The sequence below is a fragment of the Atractosteus spatula genome, chromosome 18 (assembly GCF_055471065.1).
Source record: "Atractosteus spatula isolate fAtrSpa1 chromosome 18, fAtrSpa1.hap1, whole genome shotgun sequence".
Lineage (NCBI taxonomy): Eukaryota > Metazoa > Chordata > Actinopteri > Semionotiformes > Lepisosteidae > Atractosteus > Atractosteus spatula.
In genome coordinates this window covers 2,314,575-2,334,497 of record NC_142723.1, presented here as the reverse complement: position 1 = coordinate 2,334,497, position 19,923 = coordinate 2,314,575, and the positions used below count along the sequence as shown (strand labels likewise).

General features: G+C 49.8%; 3 protein-coding genes across 7 annotated transcripts; all 3 read right to left on the bottom strand.

The window, feature by feature from the left end:
* Positions 1 to 236: 236 nt before the first annotated feature.
* Positions 237 to 8,039, bottom strand: rrn3 (RRN3 homolog, RNA polymerase I transcription factor). Of its 4 annotated transcripts, none has more exons than XM_088936434.1 (18): positions 7,886 to 8,039; positions 7,530 to 7,634; positions 7,304 to 7,360; positions 6,785 to 6,874; positions 6,522 to 6,651; positions 5,982 to 6,041; positions 5,765 to 5,828; positions 5,400 to 5,469; positions 5,030 to 5,128; positions 4,513 to 4,611; positions 4,189 to 4,318; positions 3,901 to 4,031; positions 3,653 to 3,783; positions 3,358 to 3,542; positions 2,700 to 2,808; positions 2,206 to 2,358; positions 1,695 to 1,796; positions 237 to 1,532 (listed from the first exon to the last, which is right to left on the bottom strand). In XM_088936434.1, the coding sequence occupies exons 2-18, from the start codon at positions 7,620 to 7,622 to the stop codon at positions 1,460 to 1,462; spliced, it is 1,776 nt and encodes a 591-aa protein (XP_088792560.1). In that variant the 5' UTR covers positions 7,623 to 7,634; positions 7,886 to 8,039; the 3' UTR covers positions 237 to 1,459. The 4 variants fall into 4 exon arrangements, with proteins under 4 accessions (XP_088792560.1, XP_088792559.1, XP_088792561.1 ...); XM_088936433.1 differs by having other exon boundaries at positions 1,709 to 1,796; XM_088936435.1 differs by lacking the exon at positions 1,695 to 1,796.
* A 3,002-nt stretch (positions 8,040 to 11,041) lies between these two features.
* LOC148818365 (transmembrane protein 238-like) lies at positions 11,042 to 13,806 on the bottom strand. The gene is made up of 2 exons (XM_088937041.1): positions 13,049 to 13,806; positions 11,042 to 11,646 (listed from the first exon to the last, which is right to left on the bottom strand). The coding sequence occupies exon 1, from the start codon at positions 13,548 to 13,550 to the stop codon at positions 13,062 to 13,064; it is 489 nt and encodes a 162-aa protein (XP_088793167.1). The 5' UTR covers positions 13,551 to 13,806; the 3' UTR covers positions 11,042 to 11,646; positions 13,049 to 13,061.
* A 319-nt stretch (positions 13,807 to 14,125) lies between these two features.
* On the bottom strand, positions 14,126 to 16,644 carry LOC148818364 (phosphoinositide-interacting protein-like). Of its 2 annotated transcripts, none has more exons than XM_088937043.1 (3): positions 16,604 to 16,644; positions 15,915 to 16,120; positions 14,126 to 15,715 (listed from the first exon to the last, which is right to left on the bottom strand). In XM_088937043.1, exon 3 carries the CDS (start codon positions 15,589 to 15,591, stop codon positions 15,223 to 15,225), a length of 369 nt encoding a protein of 122 aa, XP_088793169.1. In that variant the 5' UTR covers positions 15,592 to 15,715; positions 15,915 to 16,120; positions 16,604 to 16,644; the 3' UTR covers positions 14,126 to 15,222. The 2 variants fall into 2 exon arrangements, with proteins under 2 accessions (XP_088793169.1, XP_088793168.1); XM_088937042.1 differs by having other exon boundaries at positions 14,126 to 15,605; positions 16,604 to 16,638.
* Between the last annotated feature and the right edge of the window lie 3,279 nt (positions 16,645 to 19,923).

Sequence of the window (19,923 nt, the reverse complement as noted above, 5' to 3'; positions counted from 1 at the left end):
AGGTAAAGCATTATAGTCAGCAAGTTCAACGTTTTAAGTTGTTTTACACTTATATGAGGCAATAAACATTTCATGTGTAAATTGCACTGTTAATCAAAAATTAATATTAATTTGAAAACATCACAAAACTGCCAAAATTATTTAAGATGATTCTCTTGAGAATCATATGGTATAAAGACAATGATGTCTTGCTCCGGTTTCAATGAACAGAACGCAACAATTATAATACAGGACACTTGTTAGGAGAAACATTTATTTTCTACAAGTTACGGTCAGCTGTGTAAAATAGCACCATACTTCAGAAAACTTTTTTTTAATAAAATAAACATTTAAACTGCAAACTCCTGGTCATTGATAAGGAGACATACAAGTAGATTTCCCTATCGCTGCAGTTGCTTGTCTTTTTTTTTTGTCCTTGACGGCACTTCTTACATTTCCAAATCCAATAAGTTTCAACATTACTGATCGCTTCCTCACCCGCGGATCATAAAAAGCGCGCAAAATAATTTACAGAAACAGCAAGAATTGTGATCTTGATGGAAACCTATACCCAGAACAGTGTACCTTTGGTAATAAATAATATGGTAATTTTTTTATTTGAAATTAAAGGAGAGTTGAAGTATTTACATTTTAAATAGGACTGGCCCATGGGGTGAATGGAGTGCTGAGCCTCCTGTCACGGGGGTCTCCTGTGACCCCGACATCCGCCCAGTCACCCGACTGTTCAGCCATTTCCAGAACCAGAGCAATCGAGAGTAAGCTCATGTGCTTTAATAGAGATTTTAAAACAAACCCAGACACCCCCTTGTTCTTTATTTACAGCGCTGTCTCCGGGGAAAAGCGTCACAGCTAGAAATACACTTGATGAGCTTAAAAAGAAAAAAAACTAAAGCTAGAAAAGGTTCATCAAAGAGTCCGAAGTCAAGTGTGGTATAGATTTTTACAATACAGGCACATTTACATACACATTTACAATCAGAGAGTCACGGGCAGAGCTGACCATCCCTGCTGAAAGGACTCCGGGGATGGTGTGGTGGTGTGTTTGAGACGTCTCCCTGGGGGTTCCCCATCCGGGCTCCGTGCTCGAGAAGAAACGACGTCCTGTTTTTTCAACGCATGGTCCGAACCTCCTCCTCCTCCTCCCCCCCCCAGGGCACGCTGGCCTCCGCTGCTGGGAAAGCTCCAATAGGGAACGCAGGGAAAAGTTGGGAGGGAGCAGGAGAAGGAGAATGGGAGCAGCGGCCAGACGCCGCAGCTCCCGGGGGGAGGACAAAGGTCCGCCGTGCTTGGGATCCGAGCAGATTTCTCCTTCCCATGCCCCCAACACCGGCCGCCGAGGCAAGCCCGACAACGTGCTGCCATGTGGTCCTCTCGCGTTAGAAGGGGCGCTGAAGGAAGGCGATGGGAGGGGACCCCACGCTGCTCGGGCTGCGCAGGTGAGAATCGTAGGACCCCGGCGTCACGCCCACCAGACTGTCATGGTGGGGCGTCTCCCCCTGCAGGAAGTCATCCTCCTCTTCGCCATTGGACACCTGCACAGGAAGCAGAGAATCGATAGCCAATCAGCACCCAGGTCCCGCCCCACCCACAAAGGTCATGCACAGGTCGGCTCTGGGGGCGAGGCTTCGACAGCAGGAAGGCTTGGGAGACTTGCTAGCCCAAGAAGCGCAGCTTCTCTGCAGCTCAGTGGTCACCTGAGGGGGGTTACCTGTCTGACTGGCTTCTTCTGTCCGTCCACCTCACAGTCACCTGGCTCCTCCCACACCTGGTAGATGGGCTCTATCAGCTTCCCTGACCTGCCGACATCCGACACAGAGGAACAGTGGGAGCAGGAAAGGGAAGAAAATGCCAACTGCAGAGCAGGGATCTCCCATTCCCATCCTCCAGGTCTTCTGGTTTACCATGTTCCATGAGCTCTTAATTAGCTGAACCCATTTGCTTAGCTGGACCAGTTGAAGCATTTTCCCAGGTGCTGATTTAAAGCTCAGGGCCAGGGTTTGCTCACTGCAAACTGTGCTGCACACAGATTTTAACAAGGCACTGACTCAACCAGACGCAGCAAGGACTTGTGGGGCCAGCTACACTGAGCCTCTGGCACGTAAAAATAAAGAACAGTAAGAGCATGGAATCTTAGACGGCTTAATCGTTAAATTTCCACGAACAGCAGCAAGAGAAAGGAAACGCGCACACCTGTACGCCTGTTACCTCTTCAGCAGGTAGGGGTCGAAGGGGAAGAAGCTGTCCAGGGGGTTGGTGTTGACGGGCAGAGACTCCCCTCCCTGGCCGCTCCTGACCGCGGGCAGAGCCAGCCTGTTGTTGCGCTCGATGATGGTGTAGCAGAACACCAGCTGGTACTTCCTGCAGCACAGAGACACATGGGGGGGGCCCAGCTGAGACCGGCATGAGGTCGCCGACAGGACAACAGCGCCCACCCACCACCTCTGCACCAGCACACGCTTCCGACATTCAAACACGGATTAAGGTGCGTGCCAAGGAGCAAGCCTATTCCAAGATTTACTGAAAACATACACTCTCAGCTATCTCTGACGCCATTTCTGAGCAGATCCATGTCTAGGTTTCCCGTTTCGGAACAGATAATCCAATGAATAGTAGCACACGGAGGACCACAGACACGGGAAGGAGAATTCTGCCCCCGAGTGAGATGAGCCGACAGGAGCAGGGCGGAGACGGTTCTGTACCTCGTAATGGCGGCGAACATATTGGTGATGGCTGGCAGGCAGACCTTCAGCGGGTTCAGCTGACACATGACGATTCGCTCCAGGTTCATCTGCTGGAGGTAGGCCATTCCTGCCACACAGACACAGACCCCACGGGGACATCACTCCCACCCGAACGGCAAGGGCACGGCGATGAGGGCAAATTTGCTTTGCGTTTTCACATTATTGATACGCAGCAGAAAAAGAGGGAGGTGAGAAGAGGGAGTTCTGGCTTCTCTTTTCAGCCAGGATCTACGTAACTCGATGCAACGGTCTATTGTCAACCGTTCGTTTAGACCACAAAGTCATCAAACGCGAAAGATTAAGAAGATCGAAGCTGCAAGTACGTTGAGGCACCAAGGTCCCTCCCTGCTCGTTTGGTAGTTTAGCGGCTCAGTGAATTGAGTCTGGGCCTCAAGCTCTCTAGATATTCACAGCGAGTCTCCTGCTCCAGACACTCCGGAAACGTTCCCTAATCGCCGTCTTAAATTTACTCCCTCTTGCTCTCCTATTGTTACCCTGCATATCCACTCCTCCAGAGCCAAGGCTGCAGGCCGCAGACCAGGTGCCAACACACAGCCTGCAGGAAGAAAGCACCACGACGGAAGAGGAGGCCCCCGTGCCCCCGGCCTGTACCCACCGTGGCGCAGGCTGCCCTCCAGGATCTGCTGGTGCCTGAAGATCAGCGTGTAGAAGACCGCCTGGCAGGCAGAGTAGAAGGGGCCGTGCAGGGTCACGTCACAGAAGGCCCGGGAGCCCGCGTCCTGGCTGTCGATGTAGCGGTGGAGCCAGGGAACCAGCAGGTCCAGACACGCCTTCACCGTGCTGAGGGGCACCGGAGACAGGGAGTCAGGGGGCGGGGGGGGGGGGGGAGAACGTCAGGAAGAGCCGGAAAACGAGCTCATGGGACAGGCAGAAACCCAGAAGGCACTCACGTGACGGACAGGAAGTTGGCCCGGGCCAGGAAGCTGCCGACATACGCGGCCGCGGCCTGCCGGAGGACGGGCGGGTGGCTGGGGTTCTGCACCGTCTTCCACAGGTGCTCCAGGAAGGCCTCGGCCAGACCCTGCGGGGGGGCGACACAGCACACGCGCCAGCAGGGGAAAAGGGTGAGACACCGGCCCAGCCAGAAGCGGGGTTCCCCGCGCCCCTCAGCTTCGCTTCGGGCAGGATGGGGACTCACCAGCCGGAAGCTGCACAGGTAGAAGAGGGCGAACTGCACGTGGCAGCAGGCGTGGGTGGGCAGCACCAGCTTGTCAAACACGCCCACCAGGTCCCGGTACAGCTCCTTCGTCTGCGTCAGGCGCAGGGACCCTGGGAAGCGCCACAGGAGGAGTTTTGGTTTTAACGTCTGTTCTAGAAAGCCGTCCAACGTCCCATCTACAACCTTTATCCAGAAGCTGAGCTTGAAACACCCCTGGGCAATCACAGTCCCATCAGAGCTCCCCTACGGCCGGCCTCGAGTCCTCACCGCTCACGAAGCACACGTCCTTGATGTAAGCCAGCAGGATGTCCATGAGGGTGTCCAGCCGCTCAGCTACAGGGTGGGCCATCACAGCGCCCCCTGCCTCTCCGGAGGGCCTGGCCAGGTCATCTTCATCCTTTCACGTACAAGACAGGAAAGCAAGACATGGAGAGGGATCCAATGAGCGCGTGGGAAATAACCGAAGGTCAAAAGCCAACAAAGCAACATTATACAAAGATGAACACATCTTCGTCAATGTCCTTTTAGCGTTCCTTCCTGTACTTGGCAGTCCTGGAAATCACTTGGGACTCCAGGGAGCCGTCCGGTTACCATGTCAAACAGTCCCTCCTCTGGCGGCCCCTCCCGGCCCCTCGCCTGCTGCGCTGGGCTCTCCTCCGCCTCCTCGATCTCGCTCCGGGGAGCGCTCACCTGAAGGAAAACGGGGAGACAGGGAGCTCAAACTGGGGGGCGAGGAACCCAGGCTGGTCTGCCGAGAGGTTTCAGCCCGTCATCCTCATCGGTGAACCCGTCATTACAATTAAATACCGCCGTTACTAATCGAGCGCTGCGAGCTTGCGTCTTTGCGAACATCCCCAGGGACGTGCCAGTAAACCTCTTCTGGAGGAGTGTGCGATATCCCAGCCTGGGCTACTCTGGTCACGCCCACTGCCTTGTCCTCTGCTCTGCCTATCAGTGTCTGAACCCACTTTTCTCTACCCAGTTCCCCCCCCCCACTCAATCTAGCTCGGACCTTCCTCGTTACCAGAGCACCGGGTGACGACACTGTCCCGGCGGATCCCAAGCCTCTGTAAAACATCAACCCACACCCCGGCCCGGCCCAACTCACGTCCAGTTTGAGCATCCTGCCCACGACCAGCTCCAGAATGTCCCTGCGCAGCGCGGGGAGGTAGACGGTGACCCGCAGGAGGTTGTGGACGTAGCACTCCTGCGCACGACACAGAAACGGCCTTCAGACCAGAGGCCCCCTCGCCAAGGTCACGGCCCCACAGTCCCCACAGTTCCCAGGCCAGACCTAGCACCACGCCACCTTCTTCCGCTTTCTTACAAGTTACAAGAAATAAAAACGCCTCGCGAGCTCCATGCGGCTACCTCCCATCCGCAACATAAAAGCAACTCGGATCAGTAACCCCGAGCTGGTGCGATCTCGGGACTGGAGTCGGGGAAACGCTGATAGCGGTCTTTGCCGGAGCCCTCACCAGGGTCCTGGAGGATTTCTGGACAAAGGGGAAGTTGTCCGTCAGGATGGGCATCAGGAACCTGGCAGTCCTAGGGCGCACAAGAAGGGAACCTCGTTATCCCACAGGTCTCGTTCTCGGCACACAGACACAGACTCCCCACAGACCGACCAAGCCACAGAGCAAACTTGTCACAAACGATATTATTCACAAAATGACCACGCTAATGGAAAGAGAACTGCATGTTCTTTCTTTTCCCAGGTGCCACCTGAAACTCCAGTGCGGAAACCTTTAACTGAAACCTTTATCTAAACGCTTATATATTTTCTTTATCGCTATAAATTAAGTAAAATATCTTTAGGTTTGCGTCTGCTGCGAAGACTTACGAAGGAACGTATCTGCTGATGACCTGCAGGGCTCGATGACACAGGTCAAAGTTCCTAGGCAGGTCTGAAACAAAACAGCACATAAAAATACAGTTCAGTTCCATACACACTGACACGCAGATATACTGTACATATCCACTTCCACACTGTGGCTCACTGCAGTATCCCCTGGATGGTTGGTACTTCTGCAGTGAATTAAAACCGATGGAAAACCTACTTTCGTCTTCGTCATCAGAGTCGGAAATGTCCACGCCTCCCTCCCGGATAACGATTCTCCCTGTAGAAACAGACACAAGTTAGCAACTAACTCCTCGTACCCCACTGTCTCCTGTGATCTTACTACTCTGGCCTTCCTTTCTTTCCAAAAAGGAGGCTCAGAATACTGAAGGACTGGACTGAACGGCGGGGTCCACTGTATTAATTTCTGTCTGCACACCTCTCATTTAACTGTGACACACCCCAAAGAGCCGGATCATGAGAAGCTACCGATTTCTCTGGTCTTATTCTGCCAGGTACAGCAGCTGAGGCTCGAGTTGAGAGCACATCCTTATGCGCGGCGACGCCCAGTGAAGTAACCCGCTCAAGGCTGCACAGCAGCCTCCTGCCTGGGATTTGAACCCGCAACCCTCCAGTCAGGAATCCATAGCCTTAAACCACACTGCTCCCCTAAATACGATAAAGCACAATAATGCACCAGAGGTGACGCAGAGAGTGCTGCCGGGAAGAAAATGAAAACAGAAATCATGGACGCACTGACCGGGCGTGAAGTGGGAGACCACCATCTTCAGGCAGGACCGCAGGTAGACAGTCTGAGCCGAGACCAGGTTGCTCAGGAAGGCCAGGTATTCCTCCACGACAGCGGGGCTCCGGCCCAGCCACGGCAGCCTCTACACACCGGGAAAGAGCAACCGTTAGCCCACAGCGGGGACACTCGGAGCTGTCCGGCACGGACTGCGCCGGGGCAGCAGGAGCTCCGCGGGAACGCTCCGACGACGACGACGACGAGCGACTGCTGCTCACCAGCACCACAGACACCAGCTGCTCGTGGTCCTTGGTGAGCTGGGTGACACAGTTCCGAAACTCCTGGAGCCAGTTGATGATCTGGGCATCCTGCCGGCAGGAGAGAGAACAGGGATCAGGATCACAGCTATCGACAGGATAAGGGCCGCAGCACAGCAGAAACTAAAGGGTCTCCACTGCCATGGGATGAATGAACTACAGAATACATTGTTGCTATCGCTGAGATACACTGCAGCTACCCTGAATCCAGCCTGACATGGTGCTAGATTTACAAAGGCTAAACTGAGTGTTACAAAATATATTGCATGTAATTATTTAACAGCTGAAGGTTCGGGTGACTTATTTCACCAACAGTGACTTTCCACATCCAACAATTTGAACAATTGTTCAGCATCAAATTAGGATTTTCACATTTTCCAGTAAGACTGTACCATAGAGACAGAGACAGAATATAAAACACATTAATGCACGGGAGCTAAGAACAAGCACCTATTATTTTAAAGAGTTCAGTGTCCTTACCTTTATATCAGGGTCTGAGAGCTGGTGTTTAAGAAGCTCATAGTCATTGGTGTCACCCTTAAGAAATAAATGCTGGACATTAATTTCACAGGATGATTTCCAAACACACGCTGCTACTGTCATAACAAAAATGACCTAGCGGTCACTGCCCACTCGACTTGACTGTACTCGATACACACAGTGTAAGATGCCACACATCTCGGAAAAGCACTTCTAAATCTCTCACCCGTTTGAACTTCGCCAGTGTGTCCACCACATTGCCCCCAAACCGCACTGTCTTCAGCGGGGGGCTACCGATAAAATCCCCTTCCACCTCCATCCCGACTCGACACTGCGAAAAACACCCCCGTTCAGATTTATTACCGTGAAATAAATTAAAAGAAAACCAAGAGACAGTTCTATCCCTACAGATATTAAAGCACGTCCAGTCAGTCAAAGGATCACTGAAGGACAATTAATTGTTAGGTAATTATGATTAGCTAAAGGCAGTGAGGTGAGAACTACCCCACGGGTTGACCATTACAAGTAACACGGAAGACAGTAGATGAAATTGGCTTAGCACAGATGCGGGATTATGCTCACCTTCTTCGAAACTAGGGGATAATAAAAATTCGCAAATATGTCACAAATCACTGTACTGGAAACACTTCCAGTCTCCTGCGCTTTCTGTGGGAGCTGACATGTGCGGACATGCTACAGCTGCTTCTCCTCTCACCCGGAACTACAAACCGCGACCTCCTCTCTGACCTGGAAGTGACTGTTTGGTAGACTGGGTGAAAATAGGGTTAATGTTTTTTAATTCCAAAAATGGTTAGTATAACGTTTACCGTGGAAAGTACGCACTGCTTTAAGTTGCCGTACAATGTCATTATTTTGAATTATGTTAGATTTCACTGTTCAATGGAAACCAAAATTGAATTTAACATAATTTTATAAACTTAGGAGGAGTTCTGTTGCGAAATACACCGAAGACCGCTTATTAAAACCACCCGAGAGAGGGACACATATGTATAGTAATAAGTTATGCCTAGAGAGGTATTGGCTCTTTGGAAGACTTTAGAGCCTTTATTAGACTACAGGGAAAAGGTATATTGCGTTATAGTCTCAATAATTAGTATTTATTACAATATGTAGTCATAAGTATCCCTTTTGCAAACTGACAATTAAACTATAACTGGTCAATTTATCCCCTATTAAGCATAGGTTTAAAATTAAGATAGATGATAATTGCGTCTTTTCTGAAAGCATCCCAGAACCTTTACAACATTTGATTTAGTTATGACCTGTTAAAACGTTCTGGATTGAACTGCAAAATGATATTAAAAAGTTTTCTAAATTTTACATTTTGTTTAGGGAAATATATGTGATATTATATAACGGCATATCTCCAGGCTATTTCTAAATGTAAGAATATAAACGTTTTGCGTACCTTATCTGTATTTACCTCATTTAATCTGTTTTTGTAAAATGCAATTGATGGTGTTATATGTACTCTTGTGTATTGTATGTAGTATTGTAAATAAAAATAAAAAACGTCTATTAGCTTCTGAAAGAAAAGCGACATTTCATTCGCGATCCAGAAATTATTTTCATTACCACGTTCACGTCTTCCAAGCGCGCTTTGCAGAATAGATTGAACAAAATGTTTATTTTTTCACTGCTTGCGTGTCTTCCTAATATGTGCATTTTACATTTATCGTCAACAAGTACTGAAAAAACTCGGTTAATTCGGTTGACTTCCAGTCCAATAAGAACATCTTGTTTTTTTAAGGAACGTTTGTACGTATTGAACTTTTTCATAAGGGTGAATTCAGGTCAATGAAGCCCCCTTTAGGAACAGCGGCTGTCTGTCTGCGAGCAGAGGGAATTAACGGGGTCTGGGAATTGTACAGGGACGTCGGTGAGTAATTATTTTTTGACAAGGGATGCGTTTATTTACACGGTCCCAGGGCAGCAGTAGAGTGATGAGCTCCCCTTTAGGGCGCATGTGTGAACGAACAGAGCCTTGCGCCTGCGCAGACGGCTTGGGGGAAACGCTGGCACCTTCCTCACAGGACGCCCCTGGCAACGGGCGTCACGTGACCGTACATGGCGCTCCTGCTGCCCTCTGTTTACTCTGTGCTCAAGTAAACAGTGCTCTTAGGGTTTCTCCCTCTCCAGGGTCCACGGTCTGCAAGTATGTGAGTGAGAGCTCCTTGCTTTCGGCACGGGCATTTTTTCCCACACCTTGTGCAAAACGTTCATTGGCTTTTAGCTCACTCACATGGACAGACGAAGACAGCTAGACTGGCCTGTGCAGCACTAATGGAGCTAAAAGTGCACAGAGAGTGCATCCATTTTCCCATTGAGACAGTAAGGACAGTGCATGAAAGGCCGTGTGGTGCTGTGGGCCATGTCATTAGTAAGACTCTCAGGCTCAGTGATGGCTCAGCAGCCATAATGACCAACCTCACACTGGTTTATTACACATGGCAGTGTACACATCTCACATACCCACACAGACATCCTGTAATGTCATGTGGAATACCAATGCCACATTCATTTGACACCTGTTCAATTCATAGACATAACCACCGACCCACTGAAGCTCAGCAGGTGTGAGCCTGGCCAGTACCTGGATGGGAAACCTCCTGGGAAAACTAAGGTTGCTGCTGGAAGAGGTGTTGGTGGGGCCAGCAGGGGGCGCTTACCCTGCGGTCCATGTGGGTCCTAATGCCCCAGTATAGTGACGGGGACACTATACTGTAAAAAGGAGCCTTTCTTCGAATGAGATGTACAACCGAGGTCCTGACTCTCTGGTCATTAAAATCCCAAGCCTTTTCTCGTAAAGAGTAGGGGTATCACCCTGGCATCCTGGCCAAATTTCCCATTGGCCCTTACCAATCATGGCCTCCTAATAATCCCCATCTATGAATTGGCTTCATCACTCTGCTCTCTCTGCTTCATCGATGTGCAGAAAAGCGCTATATAAGTGTAAGCAATTATTATTAACCAATAATTCTGGCTTCAACCACTACAGTGCTGAAGAGCCTTAAGCTGCCCCACACTCGCACTCACCCTGGGGAAGACTGTAAGCCCCACATACTGGGTCTGCCCTCTGGATGGGGAATCTCTCACGAAATATGTCATCTGGTCATGTGCTGCCAGAACATGCAGGACACATTCAAATAGCTGTCCAACCTCACTCGCTTTGAAAAGATTAAAAAAATTATAACCTGCTCTGCTCTCAGCTGCTGTAACAGATTTAATATGAATGACATGAATATGAATACAGGAACACATTTAGAAGACTATTATTACTAGATTATCTTAAAACTGATGTTGTGTTGATGTTGTGTAAAGCGCATTATAAGCAGTTCCTTGTTAACCTTCTGACAACCGTGAACAGTCTCTGCTACCCTTTTGCTCACGTAATTGTGAAACTAACCAGGGCTTCGAACTGGGAATGAACTGAGCTGGACTGTGACAGATGTGCTGTTTTCAATGCATAGATAGAAGATGTGATTCTTATGCTTTAAACATTGCTGTTATTCAACTATTTTATTGCTTCTGGCAGTAAACCCAGCAGTCTGTATATTGTATGTTAAGTCAAATAGTCCAGGCAAGTCACTTTCCAGAGATATTTCTATAGAGAGAGAGAGAGCCCAGGTACAAATACAAAGATAAGACAGTCTTGCAAATGAAAACTGTGTTTACAGTGTACAAAGGTCTGTTTGACAGAGGCTTATCACAATAAGAAAAGGTGTGGAGAGCTTTACTGTTCAGGAAGGACTCTGATTTTAATCTAGGAGCATTCTCAATATAAAGAGATGTATTTACATCATGTATTAAGTCATACCACATTGATACAAGTTGGATGTGCCTTGATGATTTATGTTTGGTTTTATTTAATTAAAAGTTCCCGGATAATTATTCCTTCTATCGAACATTGTTTCGTTGAATCATTTTAAACCATGATTGTGATATTCATGTGAAGGACGACCTGGTTTTGCTTAGAAACAGTTCTTTTGTAAAAAAACAACAACATTCTATTCAATAAAACAAAACAAACGTCGAACATTTCATGCAGCAGACATAGAATGAGTCTGTGCTTCTTGCTTCCGAAATACTAGGATTTCCAGTAAAGAAGAACAAACGTTTCAGTCAGCTACAAATCAGCTCCATCCTTCAGCAGTGCCGGCTGGAGTCCTTTGTTCGGTTGAAAGCAGGCCAGACAAACAGGGCTCGGTGGATGAAAAGAGATTTGAACTCCATTTCACAAAAACAAGCCAGATAGTCTTTCATTCGCTGGAGTGTGTTTTGCCTGTTAGTTCGTCTGGGTTCCCCTGTTCTTAACATCACACCTATTAACATACAAAAAGACCATAACCATTGTTTAGAAACAGACTGTGACGACAGGAAGCTATTCAAATTATTTAAACCAAGAGATTGACCTGCCTAAATCACTAATGTAAAATTGGCTGTTTTTTTAATGAGAAAAATCGGTTACAAATGTAACAGACTACAACAAGGAAGTCTAGGAAAGAAAGAAAAAACAACTACTTAAAATACCCCCCCCCCCCCCCATAAAACTACAGAGACAGCAGGGAGGGAGGAACTTCTGGTCCCTAAAACCATGTTGTGGGCTCCTGGGGAGGAGGCAGAATTTCATTACAAAATTGCTAAAATAATTGGACGACAAGGGGGTGCTGAACCTGTCCAAATTGTTTGACCGAAGATGTATATCCTGACTAGTAAGGGGTTAGAGAGGAGAGCCTCCTGCGTGTGTGAGCTCTGTTGGAACAGGCTGGGGTTAATTCCTCGCTGAAAATAGGAGAAAGCGACTTGCACCTTTGGTCTCTCCTGGGTTTCATTAGCCTGATCACCCGACTCTCATCCTTGTCTTTCTTCTAGGTGGCCCAGGGAGGCTGTTCCAGACTCCTACACCATTTTGCGTACAGAAGAAACTCCCTATTTAAGACATTGTTCTACTTTCTACCTGTAGTGTGGCATTAACCTCGGATTGTGTTTTTAAATAATACGTTTGTTTTGGAAACACGTTTGTGACTTTGTAAACTTGTTTGTAAATTTCTAAACTTGTTTTTCTAAATAATTTCTCACGTGGTCTACATCTTGCTTTCAGCATAAATGTCAAGATTCATTTTTTTTAATCTAAGAGTCAAGGGATAATAAATTCATGCACTTAATAGGTATGTGCTCCCTATTGTTTACTGTGGAGTATTTTAAGGCCTAAAGCACTTCATTCAGTAGGATTCAGTAAAAATATTTATATAGTCGTTATGTTTTACAACATGCATATAAAAGAAAGACTTTGATTGTGTTCCCTTTCAATGCTTTTCTCTGTGCCCATGTTGCACAAGGTGACCACGTTGATTAGCGGTATTCGTTAATGCTTAACCGAAAGTCAAATATCCTGCTTTTCGCTATTCTGTGTTTCCGTCTGGTGTGTGCGCTCTTTGAGCAAATGTAGCTTGTAATTTGACTAAACGTCCCCATGAAAGTTTGAAACTCAATAGCGCCTGAGCATGAATATAGCTCGAGAGTCCGAACGGGTGTCGAATGACAAATTCTACATCTTGTCTCGTTTCTTTAGTAACAATCTAAAATTCCCTGGTTCTCGTACACTTAAATGAACTTAAAAAACACGATGCATGTAAATGTAGCTTTTCCTACGTGATTAACTCCGGTTCATTAATAATAATAATAATAATAATAATAATAATAATAATAATAATAATAAACAACCTTGTTAGTGGGACTATATTGGCGTTGTTTCGGTGGCTGTAGCTGGGCTAGATTCCGCCTCACTAGCGACAGTGGCGGAGACGGTTTGCAAGCTGCCTTCAGCCGGAGCCATGGGCACAACCACTGGTGTCTGCAGCTCCGTGCCCCTCGGCCCCCCGCCGTGCCCGTTCGGTCTTGCCCTCCCTCGGAAGGAGCTCCTAATCCCGTTGGAGAGCCGGGTGGAGAGCCGCCTCACCAGCCCGGCCAGCCCCCTGTCCTTCTTCAGCAGCCCCACGTCGTCCTCCAGCTCCTCGGGGGGCACCTCGATGTTGCCCGTGTACCAGAACACCCACCAGATGAGGCTGAGGAAGATGATGATCGCGCCGGCGTAGATGAGGAAGTCGTAGAAGAAGAGGTCCCCGAACACCCCCACCAGCAGGACCGCCAGCCCGAAGATATCGAACGCCACCGCCAGCCAGAAGGCGCAGGAGCAGCGGCCGAGCCCAGGAAGACCTTTTTCCATAGCTGGGGCAGGTGTGTGCCGGCCGAGACAGCTCTCCCCTGGTCTTCTCAGGCGAGCATGGCGCACCTGTCCCCTGCAGCCTCCCGCAGAGGCTCGCGTTTCAGCAGAAGCTCCGAGGTGCCCGTCTGTGTGCGCGCACACAGGTGGATGAAGCAGGTGTGGAAACGCCGCTAGTCACGACTCACCTGAGCTGCCCTGGAGGACACGGAGCGCAGGCACCGCGCGAGGGGGGGGGGCTATGTCGTCACAATAGCGCTGCACAGCAACAAAGGTGCAGGGACCAGCCAGGTAAGGTGGGGGAATTTAACCTTTGCATAGCCTATTGTACACACCGTGCCGTATAGGCACCTGTTTGGATCTTTTTAACAGACGGATTGTAACAGGTTCAGATGGATAATCAATGTTTTAAAGTGTTTTCAGGCAAAGTGCGACGAATCATTGATTTGATAATAAGCCACGAAATAAGGGGCTTGTATAAATCGTGATTTACGGATTCGTCTGATCGTGCACTTGTTTCCTCTAGGAAATATGATTGTTTAGGGGATAACATTACATCAATGACAATCAGAAGGAAAAAGCGTGGAAAATAAGTTTATTTTTTCAAAGCGTGTCAGCAGCGCGCACCGGCGAAGAAGCAACACCGTTATTACAATAAAAATGAACAGTTTTTTGAGTGAAAACCGCAACCTTTTCTTCAAGCAGGTCACCCCAGATGTTTCCAAGGAAGCGATCATCTGTATCAAACTTTTGTCCAGTCTCTGAGATTAATACATCTCTTTATATATATATTTTAAAAAATAATACAGTAATATGAAAATCTTGACTAAATCAGAAGTTGAGTCTAAGCCCGAGAATCATTTCACCGGACGGTATCTCCACCTGGTGGAAAAGCTCAGAATAGGAGAAGATTTTAGTTCAGGGTTACTCAGCGGGCGGACACATAAAGGTCTAGCAATTTGTCAATTCATGAAGGTGAAGGTGCGGCTTGTAACTTTTCTGCACTGGGCTGGCTTGGAGCGCTGGAAGTTTAACTGGGCTCCGTTTTAGTTTCCAGTGGTTTTGCTCTGCGAGTTACAGGATTAACAGAAAACCGCGCAGGGAGCTCCCATCACCCTGAACCCCGCAAAACAACACCGGGGGCTACCGCACTGACATCTCGAGGACAAGGGATCAGGCAGCTGCGGAGAAGAAACGTGTCAATTTCTACGCGTGGCGCGTTGTGCATCGTTTTTTTCTTTCCACCCGCAGCTGACGGGGGAGAAGCGGGCGAGCCTGACCCTCCGGACACCAGCCGCTGGAAAATCCTTTAACAATAACGACCAGAATAAAAACAACAGGGAGGCACATATACAGTAGCTTTCAAGCGCAGAGCCAGATGGGAAACCCTTCTGTAGTGCTTCTATATATTACTGTAGAATAGTACTGTACAGCGGAGCGGCCAGATGGACCCACACGTGTAAATACAGACATACAAGCCGTATATGAGCTGTTTATGTTAGGATATATACAGTACAAGGGGGGAGACTGCGTTTACTTTCGCCGAGGTAAGGAGGGCAGCATCACGGGGCCAGTCTGAATGCATCTGCGTGTTTAACCGATGAGATGTCCCAAACGGAGGTCTCCTAATAAGGGGCAGGAGGCGTTGCGAGAGCGGCGCTCAGGAATTCCGTGCCTAGCATGGCGAGGATCTGGCACACGTCTTCCTGATGACCCCCTTGTACCGGAGCTTCTGCTTGATGACGGGTACCCACACCAGCCCCGTCACCAGGAACATGAGTCCGATGGACAGGCACACGGGCCCCAGGGCGTAGGGCACCTTGGCCGCCCTGGTGAAGTAGAGGAAGGCCAGCACGGTGCCGGCGCCGAACAGCAGCCCGCCGGCCGCCATGATGATGATGGGCTTGTGGAAGTAGGTCCAGCGGGCCGGCTCCTCTCCGGCGGGCCCCGGGTCCGGGCGCAGAGCCCTGCGCACCGGGCTGGCGGTGCCCTCGGCCGCCGGCCTGCAGTCTCCGCCGGAGGCCATGATGCCCGTGGAGAGCATGGCTGCCGCCGGGCCTGCGGAGAGAGTCGCGGCACGGCAGCTCAGCAGCTGGAGGTGGAGGCAACACGATCCATGCTGCGTTTAGGGCCAACAGAGGAAGTGTCTGAAAGACTCCATCACAGTTCTAGCAAAAGAGCAAGAACGCGTATTCACTCGAGCTTTAATCCTTTAATTTCTAGAATGTATTTTAATGTATTTTGCGTGTTATAATTATTATTATTCTTTAGGTGTTAGGGTGTTTGGCGTACTCTCTCCCGCCCCCCGTCCCGAAAAGCCCCCAGATGGTTTATAACCTGAGTCACACGCGAATGTGATGTACTTACAGGGCAGCGCGCAGCTGTGAGCGCAGGAGGTCTCGGTGAGCTGCGGGTCCGAGAGGCGGCGCTCCGGGCGGCTCGGGAGCGGAGCAGGGAGGAGGCAGGGTGAGGAGATCGCAGCGGCTGTCCTGGCACCTGAAGGGCAGGACACGGCGAGAGAGAGGGTGGGCTGTCCCCCTGGAGGACCACCTGTACAAGCCTGGATGTGCAACCTGTACGTGCAGAATGAAAAACATCATGAAATGAAAACGGCATAGAAATAAACTCTGTATTGGGGGCAGTTTGCCTCGCTTAGATCTGTCGCGACGAGTCAAGGGCGTGCAGATGAAAGTTTATTCTGAGAGCCAGAATCCGGAAACATCTGAAAAGGTGCCACCAAGTAGCGCGCGAGAAAAACAAGCGAACAGACGGTGCGAAAAGTTACAGGTGCGAGCGGGTGATTTAAGATCCATCGCGCTCCAAAGCGTTGAGTTACAGAAAGATAATGATTGCAGAAAAAAAAAACCCGACAGTGGCGCACTCTTAATAAGTCCCACTCACCCAGAAGAGCAGAAGCCAGCTGCTACAGCAGTAAACATTACATCACACCCCCCTCGAGAAAGCGGGGGGAATGGTTACGATTTATAGACAATCCCATTTGCAGGGATCCGCGCTCGGGGGAGAAAGGGCTTCCCGCTGGGGTCCAGCACACTTACCGACCCGCTTGCCCCTCCGGCCGCCAGCTGCTCGCTCTAGGGTCCGAGAGAGCGGGCGCGAGCGCTCAGGGTCCGGACCCACCCCCGGGGTGGGGGGGGAGGGACAGCCGGCTCGCCCGCCCCCCTGCCCGCGGCCCTCGAACCACAGTCCGCCCGCTGCTGTGAGAGGCGTCTATAATAAAACACTCCGCCACCGCATGAAATACTAAACAGTGCGAAAAGCAGGGTTGTTGAGGGCGGCCCTTCCAGAAAGCTTGGAAAAAGGCTCCTGCTTGGAAAGTCCGAGGTGCTCCGAGATCCTGCTCGGAACCTGACTCTGAATCCCTCCGGGGCGTCTTCATTCTCTCAGCAGCTTATAGACGTCGAATACAAAATGAAAAATGAAAACACAACACTGGGATTATTTATGGGTAGCGTGTCGCTGTCGCCAATGAACGGGACAGGTCGAGTGGAATACGCCGCATTGAAAATACCAGTATAACTGGTCTTATATTGGTATAACAGTATAACCAATATCATTTCCTCGCGTAAAAAGCGAGGAGGTGGAGCTCACGCCCATCACTTGATACGGGGCAAATCGAGGGCTGAATGAGAGTGGAAAATAAAAGAAGCAGATACGACACGGACCACCCCACTCCTGTTTCTCGCTCGTGTACACAAAGGCCGAGAGATGTATGACACGCCACGAGGCAGGAACCCACGTCACGCAGCGCTCGGCTGGCCACAAACACACCTGCGGGGGTGTCGATCTCTCTGCTCCACCCGGTCACCTCCCGCCGCCCCTTCAACGGGGACAGCAGATACACACACACACACATATATACTGTATATGATATGTACGGGCTTCGCCGAGGTACCAGTTTCAGAGGCGACTCTTGACAAAGCTGTGGTTCACACCTCTGGTCCTGGGGGAACCCTGTGTCTCCGGGTTTTGTTCCACCGAAGTTCTTCATAACAGGCTAATGGATTTCAATTTTTTTTTCTCCCTTGAGACATAGTTTACTCTTTCAGATCTTAAAAAGACAGCACCGGTATGTCATTGCTGTGACCACCCGCCTATAATAATTCCGAGTTTCCGATATTCCCTGACGCAGGTGAGACGCGCTGACCGACAAAAGGAAAGCCTGATACAGTGTCCCTCCCACCCGTGCCTGCTCGCCTCTCAAGAGCTGTCCTGACAGGAATAAAGGAGCAAACTCTCCATGAACAGGCTGAGGGGAGATTGCATGCAGTTCCGCTTGCTGCAGTTGCTGGAGTTCGGGTATTTTACAAACCACGCACTGAGCGCAGATGAACAGAAGTTTTTTTTTCAAATAATTTTTCATTTAAACACCAGAAATACAAAAAAAGGAGACAGAATATTAAAATAAATATAGAAATAGACACAATTCACCATTGTAGAAACTAAAAATGATACTCTTTACACATTTCCGCTGCTGGTCTTGCCTTTGGATTCCCACGGATGAACAGAGGTCTTGACCTGCCAGCAGCCCAGCTGACGTCATCAGTTCGCACCGGCGATTTAAAGCCGAGCTCGGACGAGCCCAGCATGTGTCAACGGACCACCAGAAACCTGGACCATGGAGCACCGCGGTGAAGGCCTCCTCGCACGCTGAGCTCCGCGTCCCACGTCACGAGGAGAAGACGGACTGAAGAGCAGCGGTACCTCGGTCCAGCGTGTCCACCGTGTCCAGCGGTCCCCACAGCCACGAGGAGGACACTGTTGACATCGCTGGGGAGGGGACTGAGAGCGAGGTCTGGTCAGTATCCATCGTGTTGTAATGTATACACCCTCGCAGGCGCCTCGGTGTGTGTATATACTGCGCAGCACCGTCCCCGGCCTCGCAAAGCCTGAGAGATTAGGACGGCTCGTCTGGAGGGCCTGAGGCGGACAGCTTTCAAATCCCCTGTTGTAAACCAACGCCGGCAAACAGCGGCGGGTGAGCTTCTGCAGGGCCAGCGCCAGTCGCGACCACAGAGCTCCGTAAACCCGCCGAGGAAAACAGCTTCGTGAAGTTGCCCCCCTACAGACAGCACAAACGAGGAAACCCACCTCATTCCTTAGTGCTGCGTTTGTGCCGTTGAAAGTAGCGTTTGTGGTGCTTTCGTTCCCGAGATATAGCGCCTTGTCTTTTTTCGGGGTCGTGTCGTCACTCAGCCCCTCTACAATGTCGTAGGGAAACCAAACCGGTCTCATTCGTTTGTGCCGGTTTGTGCCGTTGAAAGTAACTTCCCAGCTGCTTTCGTTCCTTAGATATAGCGTCTTCTTTTTCATGGGGTGACCTTGCCCAGCCCCCCTACAACGTCGTAGGGGAACCGGACCGGTCTCATTCGTTAGTGCTGCGTTTGTGCCGTTGAAAGTAGCGTTTGTGCTGCTTTCGTTCCCGAGATATAGCGCCTTGGGTTTGCGGTGATCACGGTGACTGACCTCCAGTGACCCCGTCTGCCGAGTTCAAGCGCCTGTTACCGGTGCGAGAGTATCAATTCTGTAATTATGCTCCTCTATGTTCCCGGGTGGGGGGTGGCGGTGGATTTTGCATTTAATATCAGTGTCTTCTGTGCGTTTGTGTGAGCAGGAAAATTAAATTTGTCGCGGATATCACACACCCTAACCAGAAGAGTTGCGGGTGTAGTCTCAAAAAGCGAACACTAGCAAACAATTGCATGAGGCAAAACCAAGAGGCTTTAACGAGCAAGTCTTAATATTTCGTATCGGTGTGTTTTTTTTTTTAAATCTGAAGAAGTGGTCAGTTTCTCACTGCCTCCTTCTTAAACACGCGCAACACGGGACGTGTAAAGATTCGACCCGTCAGTCGAGCCACGTGTTCAAAAAGACCTGAATCTGCAACTTCACGAACAACAAGCTAGACCACTTCTGCACTTTTTTTTATCTTTGTGTTTCCGGCCAGTCCTTGGTGTAGAATACAGCGTGAGGGCACACCTGCCCTCTGAAGACACAGGTGTGGGCGCCTGTGTTAGATCCTCAGGTGAAGTCGAGTCTTCTGCAGTCTGCAATGTATTGACCCGGACATGTCTGCTTGTCCTGCTCCATGAAGTTGCCCACCCGCCCGTCGAACAGCACCAACGACGAAACTCACCGCAATCGTTAGTGCTGCGTTTGTGCCGGTTTGTGTCGCTGTAAGTAGCGTCTGTGCTGCTTTCGTTCCCGAGATATAGCGCCTTGTTTTTTCGGGTAATCACGCGACTATTTGCAAGGAAGTTTACAGGCACCAACAACCCCGGTACTTGAACTCCTGATCGTGATGAAAACAATGGGGGCAATTTGTTTTCCGAGTCTGTCTGCTCGGGTGCGGTGGATG